At 33.8% G+C, this 20,527-nt stretch overlaps 3 protein-coding genes across 6 annotated transcripts; all 3 read right to left on the bottom strand.

Moving 5' to 3' along the window:
* Positions 1–287: 287 nt before the first annotated feature.
* Positions 288–1,112, bottom strand: LOC145059545 (uncharacterized). The gene has a single exon (XM_079007385.1). The coding sequence runs from the start codon at positions 1,110–1,112 to the stop codon at positions 288–290; it is 825 nt and encodes a 274-aa protein (XP_078863511.1).
* Positions 1,113–6,503: 5,391 nt separating this feature from the next.
* Positions 6,504–7,607, bottom strand: LOC145096332 (farnesylcysteine lyase-like). The gene is made up of 3 exons (XM_079034082.1): positions 7,503–7,607; positions 6,966–7,119; positions 6,504–6,878 (listed from the first exon to the last, which is right to left on the bottom strand). Exons 1-3 carry the CDS (start codon positions 7,519–7,521, stop codon positions 6,611–6,613), a joined length of 441 nt encoding a protein of 146 aa, XP_078890208.1. The 5' UTR covers positions 7,522–7,607; the 3' UTR covers positions 6,504–6,610.
* A 129-nt stretch (positions 7,608–7,736) lies between these two features.
* LOC145096316 (disease resistance protein Roq1-like) lies at positions 7,737–18,723 on the bottom strand. 4 transcript variants are annotated; one of them, XM_079034073.1, is made up of 6 exons: positions 18,026–18,723; positions 9,970–11,089; positions 9,538–9,861; positions 8,814–9,457; positions 8,395–8,444; positions 7,737–8,166 (listed from the first exon to the last, which is right to left on the bottom strand). In XM_079034073.1, the coding sequence occupies exons 1-5, from the start codon at positions 18,541–18,543 to the stop codon at positions 8,426–8,428; spliced, it is 2,625 nt and encodes an 874-aa protein (XP_078890199.1). In that variant the 5' UTR covers positions 18,544–18,723; the 3' UTR covers positions 7,737–8,166; positions 8,395–8,425. The 4 variants fall into 4 exon arrangements, with proteins under 4 accessions (XP_078890199.1, XP_078890203.1, XP_078890193.1 ...); XM_079034077.1 differs by having other exon boundaries at positions 7,737–8,085; XM_079034067.1 differs by having other exon boundaries at positions 8,395–8,447; positions 18,026–18,722.
* Between the last annotated feature and the right edge of the window lie 1,804 nt (positions 18,724–20,527).

The raw sequence follows: 20,527 nt of genomic DNA, 5'->3' as shown, positions 1-20,527 counted from the left end.
CCTGAGTCAACTATCCATTTTTTATGGTTAATAGTAGAATTATATGACCTAAAAAGAGGGATACCTGCCATATTAGCACTCACAAAAGTATCCTCAGAAACAGAAGACTTCTCATTAATGAGACTCAACAGCTTGTTGTATTGCTCTCTTGTGGGATAGTGAGCATTACTACTCCTAGTGACATCTGAAGCAACACTAGAAGAAAAAGAACTACTAAAAGGAACAAATGAGGAGTTACTAGAAAAGGATTTCCTTTTACTCTTCATGTTATTACTACTAGTTTCATTCTAGAATTTATAATCTTTTGGATATCCAATTAGTTTATAGCACCTTTCAATAAGGTGTCCCTTTAGTCCATAGTTTTTACATTGCAAGTTCTGATTTCTTCCTCTATTTGAGCTATTATTTTGACTTCTCTTATCATTAAATCTACTATTAAATGCAAGTGACTGAGTTTTGGAGACACTAGAGGAAGAGGAAAGAGCCCCATTCTTTTGATGAGATTCCTCTCTATAAACAATATAAAAGGAAGATTTAACATTAGGAAGAGGATCCATCAAAAGTATGTGACTCTTTACTTCATTAAAAGACTCATCAAGACCACTTAAAAACTGCATTAACTTCATTAGATTAGAATGATCATTATATTTAGCAGCAGCCTCACAAGTACATTCAGCAAGATTTGTAAGACCATCGAATTCCTTCCAAAGAGCATCAAGTTTATTAAAGTATTTAGACAAGGAAGGCCCATTTTTGTTAAGATAATTAATACGTTGATGAACATTAAAGATAACAGACCCATCTACTTTATTATAAGTTTCAAACAGTTCATCCCAAATTTCTTTAGCAGATTCAGAATATGCATGACCAGAGTAAATAGACTTAGACAAAGAACCAAGGATCCAGGAGCAAACCCCTAACTTATTCTTATCTTTAAGACTTCTAGACATAGAATTAAGCCATACACGGAAATTTTTGGTCCCAGTTAGTTTAAAGTTCACAATTGTAGTAACAGTATTATCTGAAGGATGAATGAACAAAGGATCATCATAGTTCATAGACTCAGTCTTAGAACTACTACCAAATTCAGAACCAGGTGCAGGTCCAGTCATGATGCACAAACAACAAAACTAACAAAAAGCACAGAAAACACAGACAACTGTGATCCCTATAAGTCCAGATGATCACCACAATACATTGGGGCCCAAGACAAGAGTCACAGAACCACACAAAAAGAACAATCAAGAAAAGAATCACAGAGTCACACAAAAGAAACAATCAACAATATAGTAACTGGTGTACTCAAGACAACCAGGATCTCCCAGAGTCTACATACGGAAATAGAGGTAAAAGGGAACAAGAATGCTCACAAAACAACTGAGACGAGAAGAAAGCAGATCGACTCTTGTTACTTTGTTCCCTATAAGAGTTAACGGTGATGAAATCCGTTCTCAAGAGAGTTATTTCAGAGAAAAATATTAATCGATCTTATAAGACGACGTTCTACAACCAAGGATCTCCACTCGTAGACAACCAGTTAAACAAGGATCTCCACTTGATGACAGATCTGCAAGAATACACAGAAACTCGCAGTACCAAGATCTTAAAGAACAAAAAAAACATAAAAACTTTTACGAACGAAAACCTAGATCATAAAAGAACAACCAAACCCTAGACGTTCACAGATAGGTTCAACCACTAGAGAACCCAACAAAGATCTCTAGGATAACCAGCTATGAAGATCTAAATAAGTTGAATAAAAAACACAAGATCTGAACAAAAAATAAGAACAGAAAAGAAAGTACCTCAAACAAGATGACAATGACCGTAGGAAACCAAGATTGGAGCCTCATTGCTCTGATGCCATCTTAAAAAACACACAAACACATTTTCCCAACATCACCATCCATTATATCATTTGAATACAAACAGACAGATGGTTTTAATCATACTTACATATAAAACCTCACTACAATATTCCTAATCTACTCTCTGTATTTCACTCGACCTAATATACAATAAGAACCAAGAACAGCAATAGAAATAAGAGACCCTAGTTCTATATCGGAAGAGAGGGCGAGAGTGAAGAAGTCTGATAGAGTGTAAAAAATGAATCAAATGAACTGCTGCAACCATCATCTAAACCTTTATGTACCTGGCTAAACGGATCCCTTCAACACGCGTGTTAACCCGAACTCAATCAGAAGAAAATGCATGGCAACCCAAAAAAAATCATTCATAATACACAAACTACCCATAACTCAACAATTAACAAATTTAGTAATAAATTAACTTACCTTTCAAACCCTACAAAACAAAGAATTTTAAGTTTGTACATCAACATATATTTTTAATAATTTACCATCTCGAGATTTCCTAAGAATGTTAGAGGGTTGAATTTCTGCTCTTTGCAAACATTGCAATCTTTAGAAGATGAGTTATTTTATGTGCCAATTGTAACAGCCAAAATTTTTAACTTTTAATTTCATGAACATCAACCATAAGGAGTACAAAAATCCCATTACATAGCCATATTATTTTAAAATTCAGAGTACAAAAATTATATGTGAAAAACACTAGAGAATGCATGTCGCGCCATCAAGTCGGGCCCTTGCCCTTATCAATAGAAATACTTGAAACATTCAATAGAGTTGTAACCACAAGCTTAGTGAGTTCCCAAAGCACACGAATCATATAATCACATAATACCATGCACACATATATACATATAAGTTTGCCATGGACTCCCTCTATGGTCTTTATTGGAATGTCATGGGCTACCCCCATGGTCTTGTATCCCTGAGCCATGGGCTCCTCTCATGGTCTTGCCAAATGTCACGGGCTCCTCCCATGGTCATATAAGTCCACATATGAATCCAATAACAAATAAGTACATATTCCCATACGAATCATTTCATAATCAATATGGGTCGGCCTTGGTGCCTTCTACCCATAAGTGTGGTGAGAAGACTCATCTCAAATACTGAACGATAGCTTACTAGGTCACGGTTCTGAATATCAGCTCTACTCAACCCCTAAACAGAAACAATTCCCTAAGTACAACTCAAAATGCCCTAAAACCCCTTAAAAGTCAAACTTGGTCAAAGACTAAAGTCAAAGGTCAAAGTCAACGGTCCGAGTTGACTTTCACCATTAACTGCACAAATTGGGAAAACTCGCATCAACTCGCCGAGTTCACCTAATGAACTCGCCGAGTTAGCCAGGAATCCAACATGTTAATGCATTAAGCTGTTTCCATCGAATCTGGAAGCTTCAATTCTCAGATCTCTTTCAAAATGATGTTTAGAAGGGTAAAGTTTCCAACTTTACCCTTAGGAACCATCCAAGTTGAGTCAATCCCAAAACCTAGACTCATTTGAGTGATGCTTGACCCATTAAGCCCTTAAACTCCCAAAACAAAGTCCCAAAATGCAAATATGGTCCCCTTAGGTTGAGAAATCACGTAAAGTTTCCAACTTTACGTCCATGCATGCTAAAAGGAACCCTAGAACTCAAAACGGGTTTAATAAAGGACTTAATGCATAAATGGGACCTAAGACTTAGTAAAGTTTGCAACTTTAAGCCAAATGAGACTGTAACATGACTAGATCTAACATGACAACCACTGGAATACTCAACTTCTTGGACAACTCAACCATGAGCCCAAAATCAAGATAAAACCCCAAAACAATAGATCCAAATCAATAACAAACCAAGGTATAAACTTTATACCTCCAAATGACTTAAAATGGTGGGGAGATTTTGGATCTAGGTCTTCTCTTTAAGTTATGCACCTTCAACTTCAAGGATCCTCCAAAAGTGTGCAAAATACCAACTCTTAAGGTCTTCCACAGGCTCACACACACTTAAGGACGATGATACACTCTTATAGGGTTTTCTGGACAGAGGAGGCTGGTAAGGAGGTCAGCCAAGAGGCTTAAGGCCTTTAAATAGAGTGCAACATCGTAAGAATTAGGGTTTTTTTTCCGGCTACCAACTCGTCGAGTTGAGGCACCCCAACTCGCCGAGTTGGTCCATTAATTCGCGCAGCCAAAATCCACTCAACACGTCGATTTGAAGCCTTCAACTCGCCGAGTTCGACAGGAAAAATCAACAATTTAAGGAAATAAATTCATACCAGAACTAGGTGTTACACCAATGATCATAATTAGTAATATAACAAAGAATCACACCTGGATGTACCAACATTACATTGATAAAATCAGTATAGGTGGGAAATTTCTAATATTACTAAGTCATTGGATGTTTGGGATGAATGAGATAGAAAGTGGTGACCAGGTTACTATTACTGTAACAGAGGAACCTAGACAAATTAGAGTGGAGTATGGGGTTGGTTTTGTGTATGATGATCCAATTATGGACGAAGTTGAAGAAGATGTGTTGGGTTATTACAAGTCATGGAATGACGTCATTGGTGGAGATCTCTCTCCTTTTGAAACAACAGCAAGAGAATACCTCTTAAACACCAGGCGATTTATGTTGCATGGAGATGAAGTGAATTCTGATGATTGTTAGTTTATTGGAGAAGACACCAACTTTAAAGGTAGATATCATTTTTATGCTATTTTTTTGTTGCCATCTCTTAATTTTGATGTGAATTTTAATCTATCTAACTATGTACATGATGATCTGACCCATGAAGTAATGAAGTGTAATCTAACCTATGACCCAACTTATTTAAACCGGTGGATCAGGAGCTACTTATTTCATATAAATGGATCACAACCTAGTTGTTCTAAATAAATAAATGATAACCCAAATATACTTGTTTTTTTATTGATCGACCTCTAAGATGAGATTTTATTTTTGCAATATAAAAAATAAAAGTTATATTTTGAATTTTTTATATGGATGACCTACATGAATGATGGATCAACCCGAGTATTGATCCGGATAAACAGGTTGACTTGTTGGATCAAAAGATATAATTCTTTTTGATATTGTGGATCACTAAAATATATCAAGATGTTATATATATAACGAAATCTAGCCTTAGGCCTTAGCTACAACTGTTTTGTCTAAATGGAGGTATGTGAATGACAATTAACATATTACTTTTGATATGTTTTCATCAAAACGGAATGTGTGGTTTAGAGCTTTATCCTAAAGGAAGTCAGCCATACTCTGTTTTACATTTGAGGTATGTTTTTTTGACATCCAAACCCTTCTCTCATCATGAGAATACATGACATCCAAACCATTACTTATGCTTATTTATTTTTAAAAAAGTTATATATATATATATATATATATATATATATATATATATATATATATATATATATATATATATATATAAGGAAATGCATAAAAGGAAATAAATTAATATATCATAGGATTTTTATAAATTTTTATTCTTGATTAAGTTGACATCTTTTTCTTTTAGATATTGGACCCAAATCAATTCATGATGAGCTTCATGAGTGTAAGCAATGGTAACTACAGTTAATGTGTAGTTAGGTTCTTTTGGGCTTATTTGGGCTTTGATTACTCTTGAGACTATGGATTGAAACTAGAAGGGTTGTTTTTTTTTCGTTTAAGATGTTCCTTGGAAGTTGCAACAATGAGTTCTTGGACTTCCATCATACAAATAGCCCAATATCATGTGAAATGAAAAATGCATCAAGAAGAAATGTACTAGTTGACAAATTCAAACAGGAGCAACAGAATCAACACTTAAATGCGCTACAAAGAAGCAAGTGATGGCAAGTATGCTGGGTAATTTATAAACATTTCTCAATTATTTCGGTTCGAATTTTTGTGTGTGCAGATTAGTGAGGTTGATTGATCAAAGTGATTCATTTTACGGACTTTATTTGATAAAGACATGGCGTTTGGATGTGTTCATGCTTTTACAAACCGTGATCTATTCCAATTTACTTTTTGTTCACAAAATGTGTGGTATCTGTTGCTACAAAATGCTCAAGCATTCTCATCACTTTCATATGTTTAATGAAAATCATGATCTATCTTTCTTGATAAGTGATAACTATAAGATGGACTAATGTCAAATAGTTGGTAATATAACTATAACCATTCAAAATTGTTAAGCTAAATCTTGACCATTAACCTAGAAGCCAAAAAAAAATATCCAGACACAAAATCAGAAAAACAAATATTTCTCATACATTACAGAAAAGTGATAATCAACTATGATTTTTGGTCATCCAGGTTAATCAACTTACTCAAGATTATGTTTTGAAGAAAAAAAATTATGTGATAAAAACTTTTCCTGTAGATGTTGGTCCATAAAAGAATTCGGTTACGCTTTTATGACAGGGTGTAATGAGGTTTACTGGTTAAGTCTACTTTTTATATTCCATTTTGGTCAATAAACTCTTTTGTACACTTAAGTTACTTTTTATATTCCATTTTGGAAATTAAACTCTTTTGTACACTTAAGTGGTTTTTGTTTATGAAGAGGTAAAATACCTTGGGTCTTTTTCTCTGTCTACAAAACAATATTAAAACAAAAAGGAAACTCTCATAAAAAACATGCCAGTTCGATTTTTTTTGCTCTAGTTAAAAAGAAACAAGACAAGATTACTGACATAACGTTACAACAAACAAATGGTTATTTATAGACATATCACAACTCCCGATGTTCAGGGCTTGAATCTAATGTATTAGTCTTGAATCCATACATTCTCAAAGGCTGTTGAGAAGATAACCTTGAAAGAATAAGTCTCGCTATATTCTCAGCAGCAACAGCACCGGTTTCCATAGTACTTGCTGCATTCTCAAAAGCATTTACATAATACAGATGTCCATCATCCAACATAAAAGGAGCAAACTTCTCAGGAGCATGATAATGTGGATACGCACCCCAATTTATTCTTATTGTCTCACTCCTTATGCTGCCAATTTCCAATCCAACAAACAAGTGTGACTTAAATAAAGTAAATAATAAAGAGAACATAAAATCGGGAAACAACAAATCTTACCTAAAGATCTGATCCAACAATGTGTCACTCAAACTTTGACGAGAGAACATCTTGTAAGTCATATCACTCTCACTATGTTCCTTGAGAATGGAGATGCATGTAAATGGAAGCTCATCACTCTCTATAGTCCCAACAAGCTCTGGAATCTCCAACACTGAATCCAACTCAAAGTACACCCGAACCAAATCAAAACATTAGTATATATATACAAAATTTTGTAACTAGATTATGAATTTATGATGAGGATTTAAATAAGAGAAAATTACAAAAATGGTCCTTGTGGTATGGCATAATAGGCACCTATAGTCCAACTTCAATAAAATGGACAAACTTGGTCCTTGTGTTATTTGGATATTACAAACTTGGTCCCTGAGCTTTTAACTCTAACTGCAGAGCCTGTTAAATACAGTAAAATTACCTTTTTACCCTCACCTTTTTTTATTCATATATATGCTTTTTTATTAAGATGTCCTATCGTTACAAAAAGGTAATTTTTCTGTATTTAACTATAGAGTAAATTACACGAATGGTCCTTACGGTTTGGGGTGATTTGCATGTTTGGTCCGTAACTTATTGTTTTTAACTTTGAAGGTCCCTACAGTTTGTTTTTGTAGCGCGCTTGGTCCCTGTCTTACCTAAAAAAACTATGAACAAGTCATATGTAAACACATCTACCAAGTTAAATGGTCAAATGTATACAAAATAAATAATAATAATAATGTCTAAATATGAACAAGTCAAAAACGTAATTAACCTGTAATAGTTCAAAAATAGATGGAAATCAAACGTTATATAGGAGTCTCTGATATCTACACTACATATTGTCTCACATAGATTAGATCGATACAAGCCGTGATGGCTGAGATGATCAGGTAAAGAGAAATCATACAAGTTCAGGTAAAAGAAATTTAAATTTAACATCTCAACGATAATTAATACAAAATGTAGTTTATCATAAAAAACATACAAATTTGAGAAATCAACAAATAATTAAAAGAAACCATAAAGAGGGTAGAGATGGAGACGGCGACTTCCAGAGTGGACTGATATGGATAACGGCGTTCAAGGTTGAGATGCAGATGGCATCACCAGATTGATGCGAGATGGCGGAGATGATTCCCTTCTTGAATGATGGTGGATGTTAGTATGAAGAATTGAATTGGAGTTGATGCCTCGTGACCGATGATTCAAAAGGATTCAACTAGAGGGTCAATATGGTCAATTTAAGGCTTTTTTTTATAATAAAAATGATAATAATATTTAAAAAATTGAGAAAAAAAAGGTTTTGGATAAATATAATATTTTTTAAAGCATAAAAAGGTATGATATTTAAAAACTAATATGGTTAAATATAATATTTTGATATTTTCAAAAATAATTGTTGTGTGTGCATGTGATAAGAGAAAGGCATGGTGTCTAAGAAATTTACCTCGTGTGAGTGGGAGTACGACCGACTTCCGTTAGGCTGGTCTTCTTCTTCTTCTGAAAACGGATAAAATTTAATAAGTTAAGTTAGTTTGTCGTTATAAAAAAATAATAATAATAAATAAATAAATAAAAAGGTACATTGGGTTTTGACATTGATATGATATGATAGATTGATAGGTTTATGTAATCGAAGATTTCAAAAAGCTATCCGTCTGTCTAACAATTCGGCCCATTTGTAAGTGGATGAATATTGAATACTTTATACTTGGATCGGCCCCTTTAAAAAAATTGTGTAATATTCTATATAAGTAAACTTTGTATTTGATCAATAAAATCAATAAATTATTGGCACAAAAAAAACTAGATAACAAATAATACATAGAATAGGACAAAATAACATTTGATAAGGATGATATCTACCTGTGATAGGTGACGCCATCTCCAATGCGACATTTTTTTTCAAAGGATGTCCAACGAAGTACCTCAAGCATAGGAAGGTCTTCCACACAATCGGGCAGGGAAACTATAGGATTGTCATCTAAATGTAGTTCATTTAAAGTGGATAGGGAACTGAAGTCCATGGGAAAGGATTCTGTTGACAAATTATTGTCTTTAAGTGACAACCTTACTAAAGATCTCGGTAAAGAAATCGTATGGAACTTCATGTCACTTAGTATAGCCTGTGGAAAGGCGGATGAAGAGGGTTTTTTGGCCTTGAACAAGCTTATGATGCCAGATGAAGAAGGTTTTGTGTTAATGGTTTTTGGAGGTTCACCGAGATCACAACCATCTAGGAATAATGTTCTAACATTGTTGAACATGCGGATGGTTCTAGGAAGTTCCTCAATCATCTTGCAATAGCTCAGATCAACAAAGACAAGTTTAGGACATGCCTCAATTCTGTCAGAAATCCTTACCAAACAACTGCAATTTGCAACTGATAAGCTCTCAAGTAAAGGGAGTCCGTCAAAGCCACCCAAACTACGAAGCCGATGACAGTAACTTAAATTAAGAATCTTTAATGACCGAAGGCACATTTTTCCTTTCGAAAACGATGCAGTCACCTGCTAAAATGGAGATACGTTGTAATAGTAGAGAACATCATTAACTCAACATGGAGGATTAAAAACTGGAGAAAAGTTACCTCTTGCGTCCCTTGATGTCGTGATGGATTTTTATAGGAAACACCAAATGACTTGATATCAGTATATGACATGTCTAGAGCAACCAGATTCTCCATCTTTAACTTTTTAGGTATAGACTTCAAACGGAACTTATGCATACACAACCATCTTAATTCTTTTGGAAAATTCTTGCAAGACCCATTGATCCGCACATAATTGAGCTGTAGTAGCCTTAGATCATCCATGATACTCAAAGCATCTGTTTCCATCATAAAATTTTCATGTAAACTCTTATCCTTAAGCTTTCTGGTGTCAAGGATGAGGCCTAAAATATTATTTGTACCCTAAAAAGAAAGGGGATGCAAAAAAAAAAATATAAATGTTATAGAAGATAAACATGAATACAGACTACAAAAAATATTTTTAACAAGTATATATACATGGCCTCTTACCATTTTCCGTTTCAACACTTTGGATGAGGCCTCATGACAGTACAAAAATCGACTTGGCTTTGATTCTTTACGTACTAGGGATCTTCCCATATCTTGAAGCAATTGATGCATCACCAATCTGTCATCATATCTATAAAGAAGGCCTTTGTCCATGAGATTTTTTATCCCAGAATTAATAAATATACCACATGCCTCTAATATTGTTTCACCAAATTTCCTATCGGCTCCAACAAAAAAACAAGCAATGTACTTAAACAATTCCTTATCATTGTAGGATGGCAAAGAGTCAAAGCTTGTGCTCAAGTTTTTATAAATACTTGAATCAATATCACTCCCTAGCCCTTTTATGCGATCTTCCCAAAAAGCTACATCTTTATTATACAGGTCTTTGCCCAAAACTTCAAGACTTGATGGATGTCCTCTACAATACTTCACAAACTTTTCTGACATCTCTACATAACCTGCCTTGGCATCCTTCGACCTAAATGCATGAGAATGAAAAAGTTCTCGTGATTCAGAGTCTTCTAAGCCTTGAAGCTCATGCTTTTCATGCTTGGGTTTACCTAGTTGTTTTAATAAGTCACAACTCTCAGTCAACCCTGCGTCCCTTGTCGTTATTATGATTTTACTTCCTCTATGAAAAGGTTTGCTTCCAAGTAATGCATTTAATTGGTCCAAACTATCAATATCATCAAGAACTAGAAATACCTTTTTACTTGCTACTAGATTCTCTATATTTGAGGTGTATTTAGAAACACCATAACCTTGAATTAAACTTCTGTTTGAAATGTCCTTAGAGAGTTGTGCGGCTAAATTACACAAACCGTTCCATTTGTCAGCAGCACATTTCCTACTGATGTCTTCAATAAAGCTACTTGTGACAAATTCATAACAATGTAACCCATAAATATATTTGGCTAAAACTGTCTTACCGATCCCGCCCATACCTAAAAGAGTGAGTATGTCTCCGGTATCTGAGGATGCATTTTTAAACCATAAAGTGAAAAATTCAATGGAATCTTTCATCCCAATAGGTTCTCGCAATGCACTCCCTAAGGGTACAAGTACCTTATGGTTAATGCGCATGATAATTCTTTCAATTAACTCCGTCTCTCGCTGCCTGAAATTTGATTTTTCATAAGAGCTACAAAACACAATCCAGAAAACTAACAAACCAGACTACAAATTTTATTTATCGAAAAATCCAAATCAAAAATATATCATAGTAAGGCATTAATTTCGGTTAAGCTTTTCACATCAAAACTATATCACATTTCCATGTCTAACCATATAATTATCTAATATGCAACGTCATAACTTTTATGTGTAATAAGACCAAATTTCCTTACAAGTTTCTATAATTGGAAGGAATTATAGGTTTCTACAAGACAATCAAACTAATTAACGATTGATGTGGTTTTGCATGAATCCAGACAAAATCTAGGTAATCCTTCAGTACTATTTACAAATAGATTATTATTATACTAAAAGACGCTATTATTTGAATGTAGTATGATATAACTAATGGTTGACGCGTATGAAACCATTAAAAAATGGTTTAAATCGAAAACATATAAAAACAATTGAAATCGTTTATCAAAATGATTGAATTTATTTTAACATAATAAAGGGCAACTTGCAAAAAAAAACAACACATTTTTCTACCAGTTATAGCGGTAACATTTGAATTTGATTTTGTCAATTTTTTGCTTACATGGTATCCAAATGGATGATGATGTGGTAATACAAATGCCAATTCAATTTTTAAAATTGCAAGTATTAATTGTATAAATATAAATAGGCATGTTGGGCATGTTGGGGTCTTGACTTTTCTCATAGCAATTTTGTTTCGTTATATTAAAAACTAGTTGTGAAAACTAGTTATGAGACTCATGATTATATGGGTTAATTAAAAAAAATTAAATATAAAAGTCAAAATATTTGAGAACTTTGAATTTATAAGAATATAAAAAAATAATGAATTATTATAATTGGAATGTTTTTATCTTTTAAATTTAAACAAATAATTTAAATAAATAAACAAAGGAAAGTAATGAGCTTTACTTTTAGGAATTTTAAAATTAAAAGGTAAGTTTATTAATGAAATTAATATCCATTTATTACTATATTTATTGCAATTATTAGATTAAAATATTATGTGAAAATTAATAAAATGGAAAATTAATAAAATGACATGTGGAAAAGAAATTAATTCAAAATAACTACAAAATGACATGTGGCAAATTGAATGAGAATGTGACAAGTGGCAAAAAAAACCTTCATTTATTAGAGAGGATATATTGTGCAAGTTGTCTAGACGGTTTATTTTAAACCTATATAACAAATCAAACTCATAAAATGTATCAACAAAAATCGTTGTATGTATTTACATGTCAAAATGGGTAAGACGTGGTTATGTTTATCGATAATATATTTTTGCCTGTATTTCAAAAAATCATTGATATCGAATTAATATATTAAATATTAGTGAAAAACTATATCACAATAATAGCAACTATTCTTTAACAAAAAGATTCAACATATTGTAAGTTGTAACAATTGAATATGTTCTGGAAAACTTTCAGTCCCATGTATTTTTAATAAGGTTTTAAAATTGAGAAATCAAATATCTTCTTACTTTTAATCTACCTTTCTTCCTATACTAATTAGATCAAGACAAATGTCAAAATCAAAAGAGAAGATTAAAAAAGAGAATTAGTGTATGTTATGAATTTATATGATTGAAGATTAGTAGGAACAAAACACAGGAGGATATTTAATTTTACTATAAATTTTAGTATGTCTGTCATGAAATTAAATAAATAATAGACTAAATTATAGAAATATACCTATGTTTGTTCCAAAATTACACTCCAAGTCCTAACTTTTTTTTTCTTACCATTTAAGCAATGTGGTTGTATTTTATTTTTTTCATTGATGATCCTTCAATTAATTTTGTTTGTTCTCATGTTAGTCATGACCGCATGCCTCACACATGAGGGCAAAATGGTCTTTTTGTTCTCACTCTCGCCTTTGCCCCCACCCCAAGCGGTGATTAATTATGAATTCTTAGGCCTTGATTGTTTTTCTACAAAAATACTTTTTGAGCATTTTTCCCTTTTGGCGGGGTAGACGTTTTGCAAATGCACGTCTTATTCGGTAAACATGGAAAAAGACAAAAGACATTTAACCACTTCTAAAACAAACACCACCTTAGACTTACGTCAAATTCATCCTCCCGAAGCTTGAATGACCTGTTCATCTTCTTCTACGTACATCCGTAAGACTTAGTGAGGGTTATCATCTGTTGCTGAAGTGAATTGTATTAGTACTCTGTACAAACTTTGGTCACTTTTCATCTTCTTCTATCTTCAACCAACAAAATTAAAGAACTAAGGTACGTTTCTGCTTAAAATGGCTGCTGATCTTCCTACGACGTTAACTATCGACATACAACGCTCAGGGGCCTTCCCTCTAACCCCTTATGCTACTTGGCTGCCTGTGTTCAAACGCCACTAACCAGGCTTTCTTACTCATGACCTCCTTCGACTTAATTGCTTTTTTTTCCCCACCAGAAATCAACTTTGTATATTACTGTACGCCAAAAAGAACATTGGAAAAAAAGCTTGAGGCTAATAACTTCTCGTCACAAATTATGGAGTTCATAGATCATGCTCAAACCACTGGGGGTATGATTTCTATGTATATCAAATACGAGAGGGACATGATTCATGAATGTAAGTTGAAACCTGGATGATACTCTTTGAACACCTAGGTACAGGTGAAGAAAAACACAGAAAAACAACGGCAGAAAGAAACAGAGCAAGCACGAAGCAGGTTTAAGACGTGACATGTGTTTATTCTAACAGAATAAGGATGGTGCAGGAATCAATTCACTTGATTCTTGCAGAACTGGAAAAAAATTTGCTGTATAGAAAAGGAGAACTGATGAACAAAGTGAACAAAACAGGGGACAAAAGAATTCTGGGAATTTTACTTGTTCACCAAGTATCTTATTAAAACAAAGCTTGAAACTTACAGAACTTGACTTAAAAATTTCATACATAATCATCCAATTTATAGTAAACTAGTTGGAATCCTAAGCTAACTCAAAAACTTAAAATTGGAAAGTTTTTTCCAAAAATACCCTTGCTCCTAAAATCCCCCTTTTTCTGAATTAATCCAACAATGATGTAATGAACCAGATGTAACATATGATTATGAAGTAGATGTTAGGACAATGGTGAAGGTGTAGGAGATGGAGGAACTACAAGAAGCAAAGGTGGAAGTTCAGGAAGCATAGGTGAAAGCTGATGAAGCTGAGGTGGCAGTCTTGGTTTAAAAATGCATGCCCGAGGCGTGATGTGCACCAACTGAGGCGCAACTAAAAACACATCAACTTATGGATGCGATGTTAATGAGACGAGGTGATGAGTGCTCCTCGAGGTTGAATCTGACACATCAATGCATCAGTGCATCGGATTCAGACACATTGTGTACTTGGCCGGTCAACTTAAAAAATAACAATTAGAAAAACCCATGTAAGTTGTTAAATCTCCATATCTCCGTCTCCATATATTCTAATAAAAGAATAGTTTTATTTTCCTTTTGACATGTGTCATTCTATTAGGGCTCTTAATTAATGTATATTTTATTCTCCTTTTGTCATGTGTCACACTATTATTTCTCCTAATTAATGCATGACGCTTGTCAACTCCATTTCAAATTTCAAAATTTAAAACTTTCACTCTAATTACATTAATTTAATAACATTAGAATAAAAATTATAATAAAATTAATACAAATTATAAAATGATATAATTTCACATATTTATTTAAATCAGTGATTAAAATTTATATAACTAAAAAAATCTCTTAATTAGTAATTTATTTAAAATAATTAATTACTAATTTTGAGTTTTTACTATAAAAATTTAATTAATTTTGTAATTGTGGTTCCCACAAGTTATAAACTAGTGTAAAGTAATATAACTGGCCCTAGCCTAAGAGATAACGTGTACGCTTGCGTTTACTAACTTACCGATTACACGCTAAAGTCAGACCAGTGATGTGACTATTTCACTTCTTCCATACTTGATTTTCTTTTACATCTCCCATACAGCCATCATCTTCTTTCTTAAAATCATACATGATCATCTATTCTTCTACATCTTCTTCTTTCATTCTATTTTTTATCAAAGGGTTTCATCAACAACCTGTTATTGATTACCATGAAACGTTTAGCCCGGTCATCAAATTTATAACTGTTAGAATTGTTCTTTCTCTCGCTATCTCACAACATTGGCCCCTCTGTCAGATGGATGTTCAAAATGCAGTTCTTCACGGTGATCTAACAGAGACCGTTTATCTTTGACAACCTCCTGGCTTTATGGATCCACAACATCCAAACAATATATGTCATCTTCACAAATCCCCTCTATGGGCTCAAGCAAGCACAACGAGCTTGGTTTCATCGTCTCTCACGTGTACTGTCTCTCTTGGTTTTTGGGGATCCAAAACTGGTACCACCTTGTTCACATACTCATCTGGAGGCACCCTTCTGTACATGCTTGTTTATGTGGATGACATCATCCTTACGGGTAACAATCATACCGCTATCGACAGCATTGTCAAGCAATTTAGCGAAACATTTACAGTTCAAGATATGGGTCTGCTCTCTTATTTCCTTGGGATTGAGATTACTAAACGAGGGTCTGGTCTTATTTTATCCCAACGAAAGTACATCTTGGAAATTCTTCAGAAAGATGGCCTATCCCATGTTAAATCTGTTGACAACCCATTACCACAACCGCCGATTTAGCTCTTGAGGACAGTCTATTGTTTGATAACCCTATATGATATCATCATTGGTGTTCTACAGTATGCCACTTCATCTAGGCCGGACATCAGTTATGTTGTCAACAAATTCTATCAAGTCATGTATTCTCCAACAAAAAACGATTGGTTGGCAGTTAAGCGTATCCTCCGTTACTTACAAGGCCATGTAAATCACGACCTTTGCTTTCAACGCAGCCCTGACTCCATGATGCACACATACACCGATGATAACTCCCCTTTTCTACATGGCACTTGGATGTTGGGTTGGTTGTCCAGATGACCGCCGATCCACCGGGGGATTTGCTATATATCTTAGTCGTAATCATGTCTTGCTAGGGGAAAGAATAGACAAAGTATTTAGGCTAAATTAGATTATCTTATAGTTAGAGGAAGCTAACTGTAATTGTGTATTCTATTTGTATGTTCCTCATATATTTTACCCTAATGATATACAACACACGTTCTTTTACCAAAGTTAACTACTAGCATACACTTGAACACTGCATTCCTTCCACAATAGCATAACACCATAAATTCTTTTCCACGCGAACTTTTATTAGTAATAGAGAGTTGGGGAAGAAGAAGATTTGAAATAAAATAATATATAGAGGATTTCATTAAAATAGGGGAGAAAACACTATTATGCCCTCATGTACGAGGCACATGGTCATGACTTAACATGAGAAAATAAATGGAAATGGAGGAAAGGATGGTCGGTGCAAGAAAACACAACCACTAGGTTTATATGGTGAGAAAAAAAATGGACATGGGGCAATTTTGGAATAAACACAGGGACCATTTCTATGATTTAGCTAAATAATATTATGTTTATATTATTGTGGTACAAGAAAAATATGTATTTTTAATTTTACTTCTTATGATTGCATTTTAAGATTCCGAATTTATTTGTAAGTTTTAATTAGTTTAATAAGTCCAATGGAAAAGAAATAATTCAAAACCAAACCAATAAATGAAGTTAAAAAAGTAGAAAATATATCGAATAAAATAAAACAAGATGGTGTATAAGTAAGTGGTTGAATGGTACCTTCTCATATGGGAGATGTATAGTAGGGGTGAGCGTTTGGACCTTCCCATATGGTTGAATGGTACCCTCTCACCCCTAAATTGTATAGTGATCGATACCTCTCATCTTACTTATCTCTTCATTTACTTATTATGTTTAAAAGGAGTTGATCCGTAAAAATGTTATGTACTGATCACTTACCATGTTTAATCACATCATCGTTGTATGCCAAGTAAGAAGAAAAATGAAAATGAGTCAACATGGTGACCGGTTACCGGATCTTTACGGCATAAATTGTTATAATCGGTAGAAAATTGTAAGTTGCTATTATGTATACAAATCAAATTAAGTACATTGCCCATATCGATAGACTATTATAATAATCCATAAGTTTTTATTAAAAAAAAAAAAAAAAAAAAAAAAAAAAAAAAAAAAAACATAACAAAACAAAAACAAAAACGGAAGAAAGCGATGGTGCATTCACGTACCAAAGGGCTTGTAGCCCAGCGGTATCAGGTGGTGCCCTCCCTCTTTGAGGTCGAGGGTTCAAGCCCCGTTGTGGACATAGGTGGAATAGGTGTTGTTAGTTTAGGGGTAGATTAGATTTGTCGGTTCAAAAAAAAAGATGGTGCATTCACGTGAGTTTGTCCAGCGCATTTACTCTAGCTACTTCTTTGTTGTTTTAATCAAGGCAATCAGCCAAGACAAATTCCTTTTAATGTTTCTTTAATGTAGCAAGCAGTTGTCTAGTTTAATGTTTTGTTCTTTTTGGATTAGACTAGCTTTGAATGAAAAAACGTGTGATAGCAACTTTGTCTTAATTTTTGGCAATTGTTTTTTTTCTAGCACATACACACGAAAGCAGAAAAGCTCTCCATCTCCCTTCTATTTTTTGTGCAAAAGACAAGTGATTCAAAAGGCAATAAACCAACATAGACAAGTCAAAGTATGTTGCTACTTCCGCAATTTGCCCAATACTAAACTATCTATGTGAATTATTTTGAAATCACATAATTGAAAAGTTAGATTCTATATTTAATGAAATCATCTTTATCCAATTTAAATGCACCAAGTTTATGTAGATTTGAAGATACTGAAGAAACTTATTGTAATGCATAAAGAGAAGATAATATTGACAGTTTGTGTTTTAATCAAACAAAATGGGTATGGAACTACGGGTAAGAAAGTGGGTACCAGTCTGTTACGTCCTCCCCTTTTAAACCAGCAACTTTTTCAAGCGCTTGAATCCATCGCGCAATCTTTTGAGCCCAGTCACTTCTTTTACCTGCATCTGTCTCCGCCTTCATGGCCTTTTTGTGCTTATCTATTGCATCTCCGAAGCTACTTGTTTGGTTCCTAACATGGGTAGGCTCAACATGATAAAATATTGGAATAACAGTATGTTTGGGTTGCTCCAGGATCAACGCCAGTTCATCTAGGCACCATCTCGAAGTAGCATAATTTTTGGACAAGACGATAACAGAAGCCCTAGACGCTTTAATCGCATTCACCAATTCCGATTTCAGCTCTTCTCCGGTTTCAATCTCTTCTTCATCCAAAAAGGTACTGATATTGGCATTCTTGAGGGAAGTATACAGATGATCTGTAAAAGATTTACGAGTATCAATTCCCCGAAAACTTATAAACACGTGAAATTGATAGCCATTGGTTGATGAAGAAGATGATCCTTCCACAGAGGGAACAACAGCCATTATGAGTAATGAGAAGGTATAAGTAATTTGTCACTAGATTAATTTACAACTAGATTTACAATGATATTAAGAGTAAGCGGTGGTTTTTGTAAACGAAGGCCAGGTCAACGACTACTTTTAGTACAAGTCATACCGTCTTGTCTTCTTGTCGAATTCTCTTAAACTTGATAATGATAATAATAATAATAATAATAATAATAATAATAATAATAATAATAATAATAAGAAGAAGAAGAAGAAGAAGAAAAAAGGGGTCGAGAACGTTTATATCTCTTTTTGTACGACATAAGATAAGATAAGGAATCTATTTTCATGTCCGTGGATCTGAACCAAGTATTTTAAAGAAGACTAAAGTACAAAAAGTCGTCGGTATGGTTTATCATTTTTTATGAATACAGTACAATAGTTCTATATTTTGAATTTTAATCCCTAAAACAATGTTTTGATAACTTTTTTAGTCCCTACAAAAAGTCGTCAGTATCGTATATCTCTTTTTATATGATCATCTCCTTCCAAGACCCTAAAACCTAAATATGATAATGCAAGAAATAAAAAGTTGTGTCCTAGATACTTCTCCTTAACAACTCATAATATAAGATGTTACCAAGCTATGAACAAGATCACCAAGAATCGATGAAAATTAAAACATAAAACGTATAGGATCATGTCACAAAAAGGTGAAAAACATAATCAAATAGGTATTTGAGCCTATAAAGACTTGCATACATTTAAATATAATCTTTAAGAATCCCAAAAGAACTAGGAGCATAGGAATGTGTTTTGGGGTGGCATAGACAATTCCTCAAAGTTCAGCGTCAAGTGCAAAATTTAATGTAAATTCGTCAAAATCCGTCGTAAATCCGTTGGAAATCTTTCGCAAAGTCCTAATAAGTGTAAATTTGTCGATGAACCCCTTTTAGTGATGAATATTGTGACAGAAACTGTCGTCGGAAATGAGTTTTTTTTAGTAGTACAACCCTTAAAAAAATTGTGCAACCAGTGATATTTCGTTTTGTGTCCGCCAAGAACTAATGTTTATCGTATTTATGTTGAGTTGCAAAAGAGCCAAGTTACTCGTGAGTTATTCAGAAACAACTTGTTAAAAACTCGACTCAAAATTGATTTTAAACGAACCAGGGTCGAGCTTGAGCTTAATATTAGGCTTGTTTATCAAATGAGTTCAACCTGTGTTAATAAGCACAATTTTTTTTTTTTTGGAACGGCGGAATATTATTAACCTAGCAAGATGTCAGAAAAAATTACATCAAAATAGTAGCTGAAATAGGATTATGAAGCCAATAAGACCAACTAAACTTGGCTTTTGTACACCTACCAGAAATCCAAATAAAAGATTTATAAATAACATCATCAAAAATCATAGATTTCTTAGGGGTAGCCGCTCCAAAAATTAATGTGTTTCTGAAATTCCAAATACACCAAAAGGATATCAAGATCACTGCATCAAAAGCTTTTCGCTGACCGATTCTCCAAGGGGCTCAAGCAGCCCAATTGAAAAGAGAGTCCCCTGTCGTCAACTGAGAAGGAAGGTTAATGCCCCACCACACTGCAATACAAGACCAAAGAGCAATCAAATCAAAGCATTCTGCAAAAATATGATCAACAGTCTCCAATCTAGAAGAACACATGGGACAAAGAATAGAATCAACCAAAATACCCCTATAAGATAAACGCTCTCTGGTAGGGATACTAGACAATCTAATTCTCCAAATATTAATATTGATTTTAATTGGAACCCAATTATTCCAACTAGTAGAGATACCCCCATTACTAAGCATAAAACCATCCAAAACATTACAAGTCGAAGAAATAGAAAAGGTATCTAACAGATCATTAACCCAACCCGGTCTATCTGGAACCGACCTGAGTTGGAAATCATGCACAAGTAAAATAAAGTTATCCCATTGCTCCTGTTCCGCTCCACCTCCAGGGTTACGTCTAAGGGTACTAATCCCCAATCCTATAG

The sequence above is a fragment of the Lactuca serriola genome, chromosome 1 (genome assembly GCF_051521515.1).
Source record: "Lactuca serriola cultivar US96UC23 chromosome 1, Lser_US96UC23_V15, whole genome shotgun sequence".
Classification (NCBI taxonomy): domain Eukaryota; kingdom Viridiplantae; phylum Streptophyta; class Magnoliopsida; order Asterales; family Asteraceae; genus Lactuca; species Lactuca serriola.
The sequence above is the reverse complement of the archived record's forward strand: the minus strand, read 5'-3'. Positions and strand labels throughout refer to the sequence as shown.

Bases quoted from the DNA above. Each gene is read 5' to 3' on its own strand.
- LOC145059545 (XM_079007385.1), bottom strand. From the start codon at position 1,112: ATGACTGGACCTGCACCTGGTTCTGAATTTGGTAGTAGTTCTAAGACT.
- LOC145096332 (XM_079034082.1), bottom strand. The intron at 6,879-6,965 runs GTAAGATTTGTT...GGAAATTGGCAG, and splicing joins TTGTTGGATCAGATCTTTAG to CATAAGGAGTGAGACAATAA.
- LOC145096316 (XM_079034067.1), bottom strand. From the start codon at position 18,543: ATGGCTGTTGTTCCCTCTGTGGAAGGATCATCTTCTTCATCAACCAAT. The intron at 9,458-9,537 runs GTAACTTTTCTC...CCATTTTAGCAG, and splicing joins GACATCAAGGGACGCAAGAG to GTGACTGCATCGTTTTCGAA. The intron at 8,448-8,813 runs GTAGATATCATC...ATCCGTTTTCAG, and splicing joins GATGGCGTCACCTATCACAG to AAGAAGAAGAAGACCAGCCT.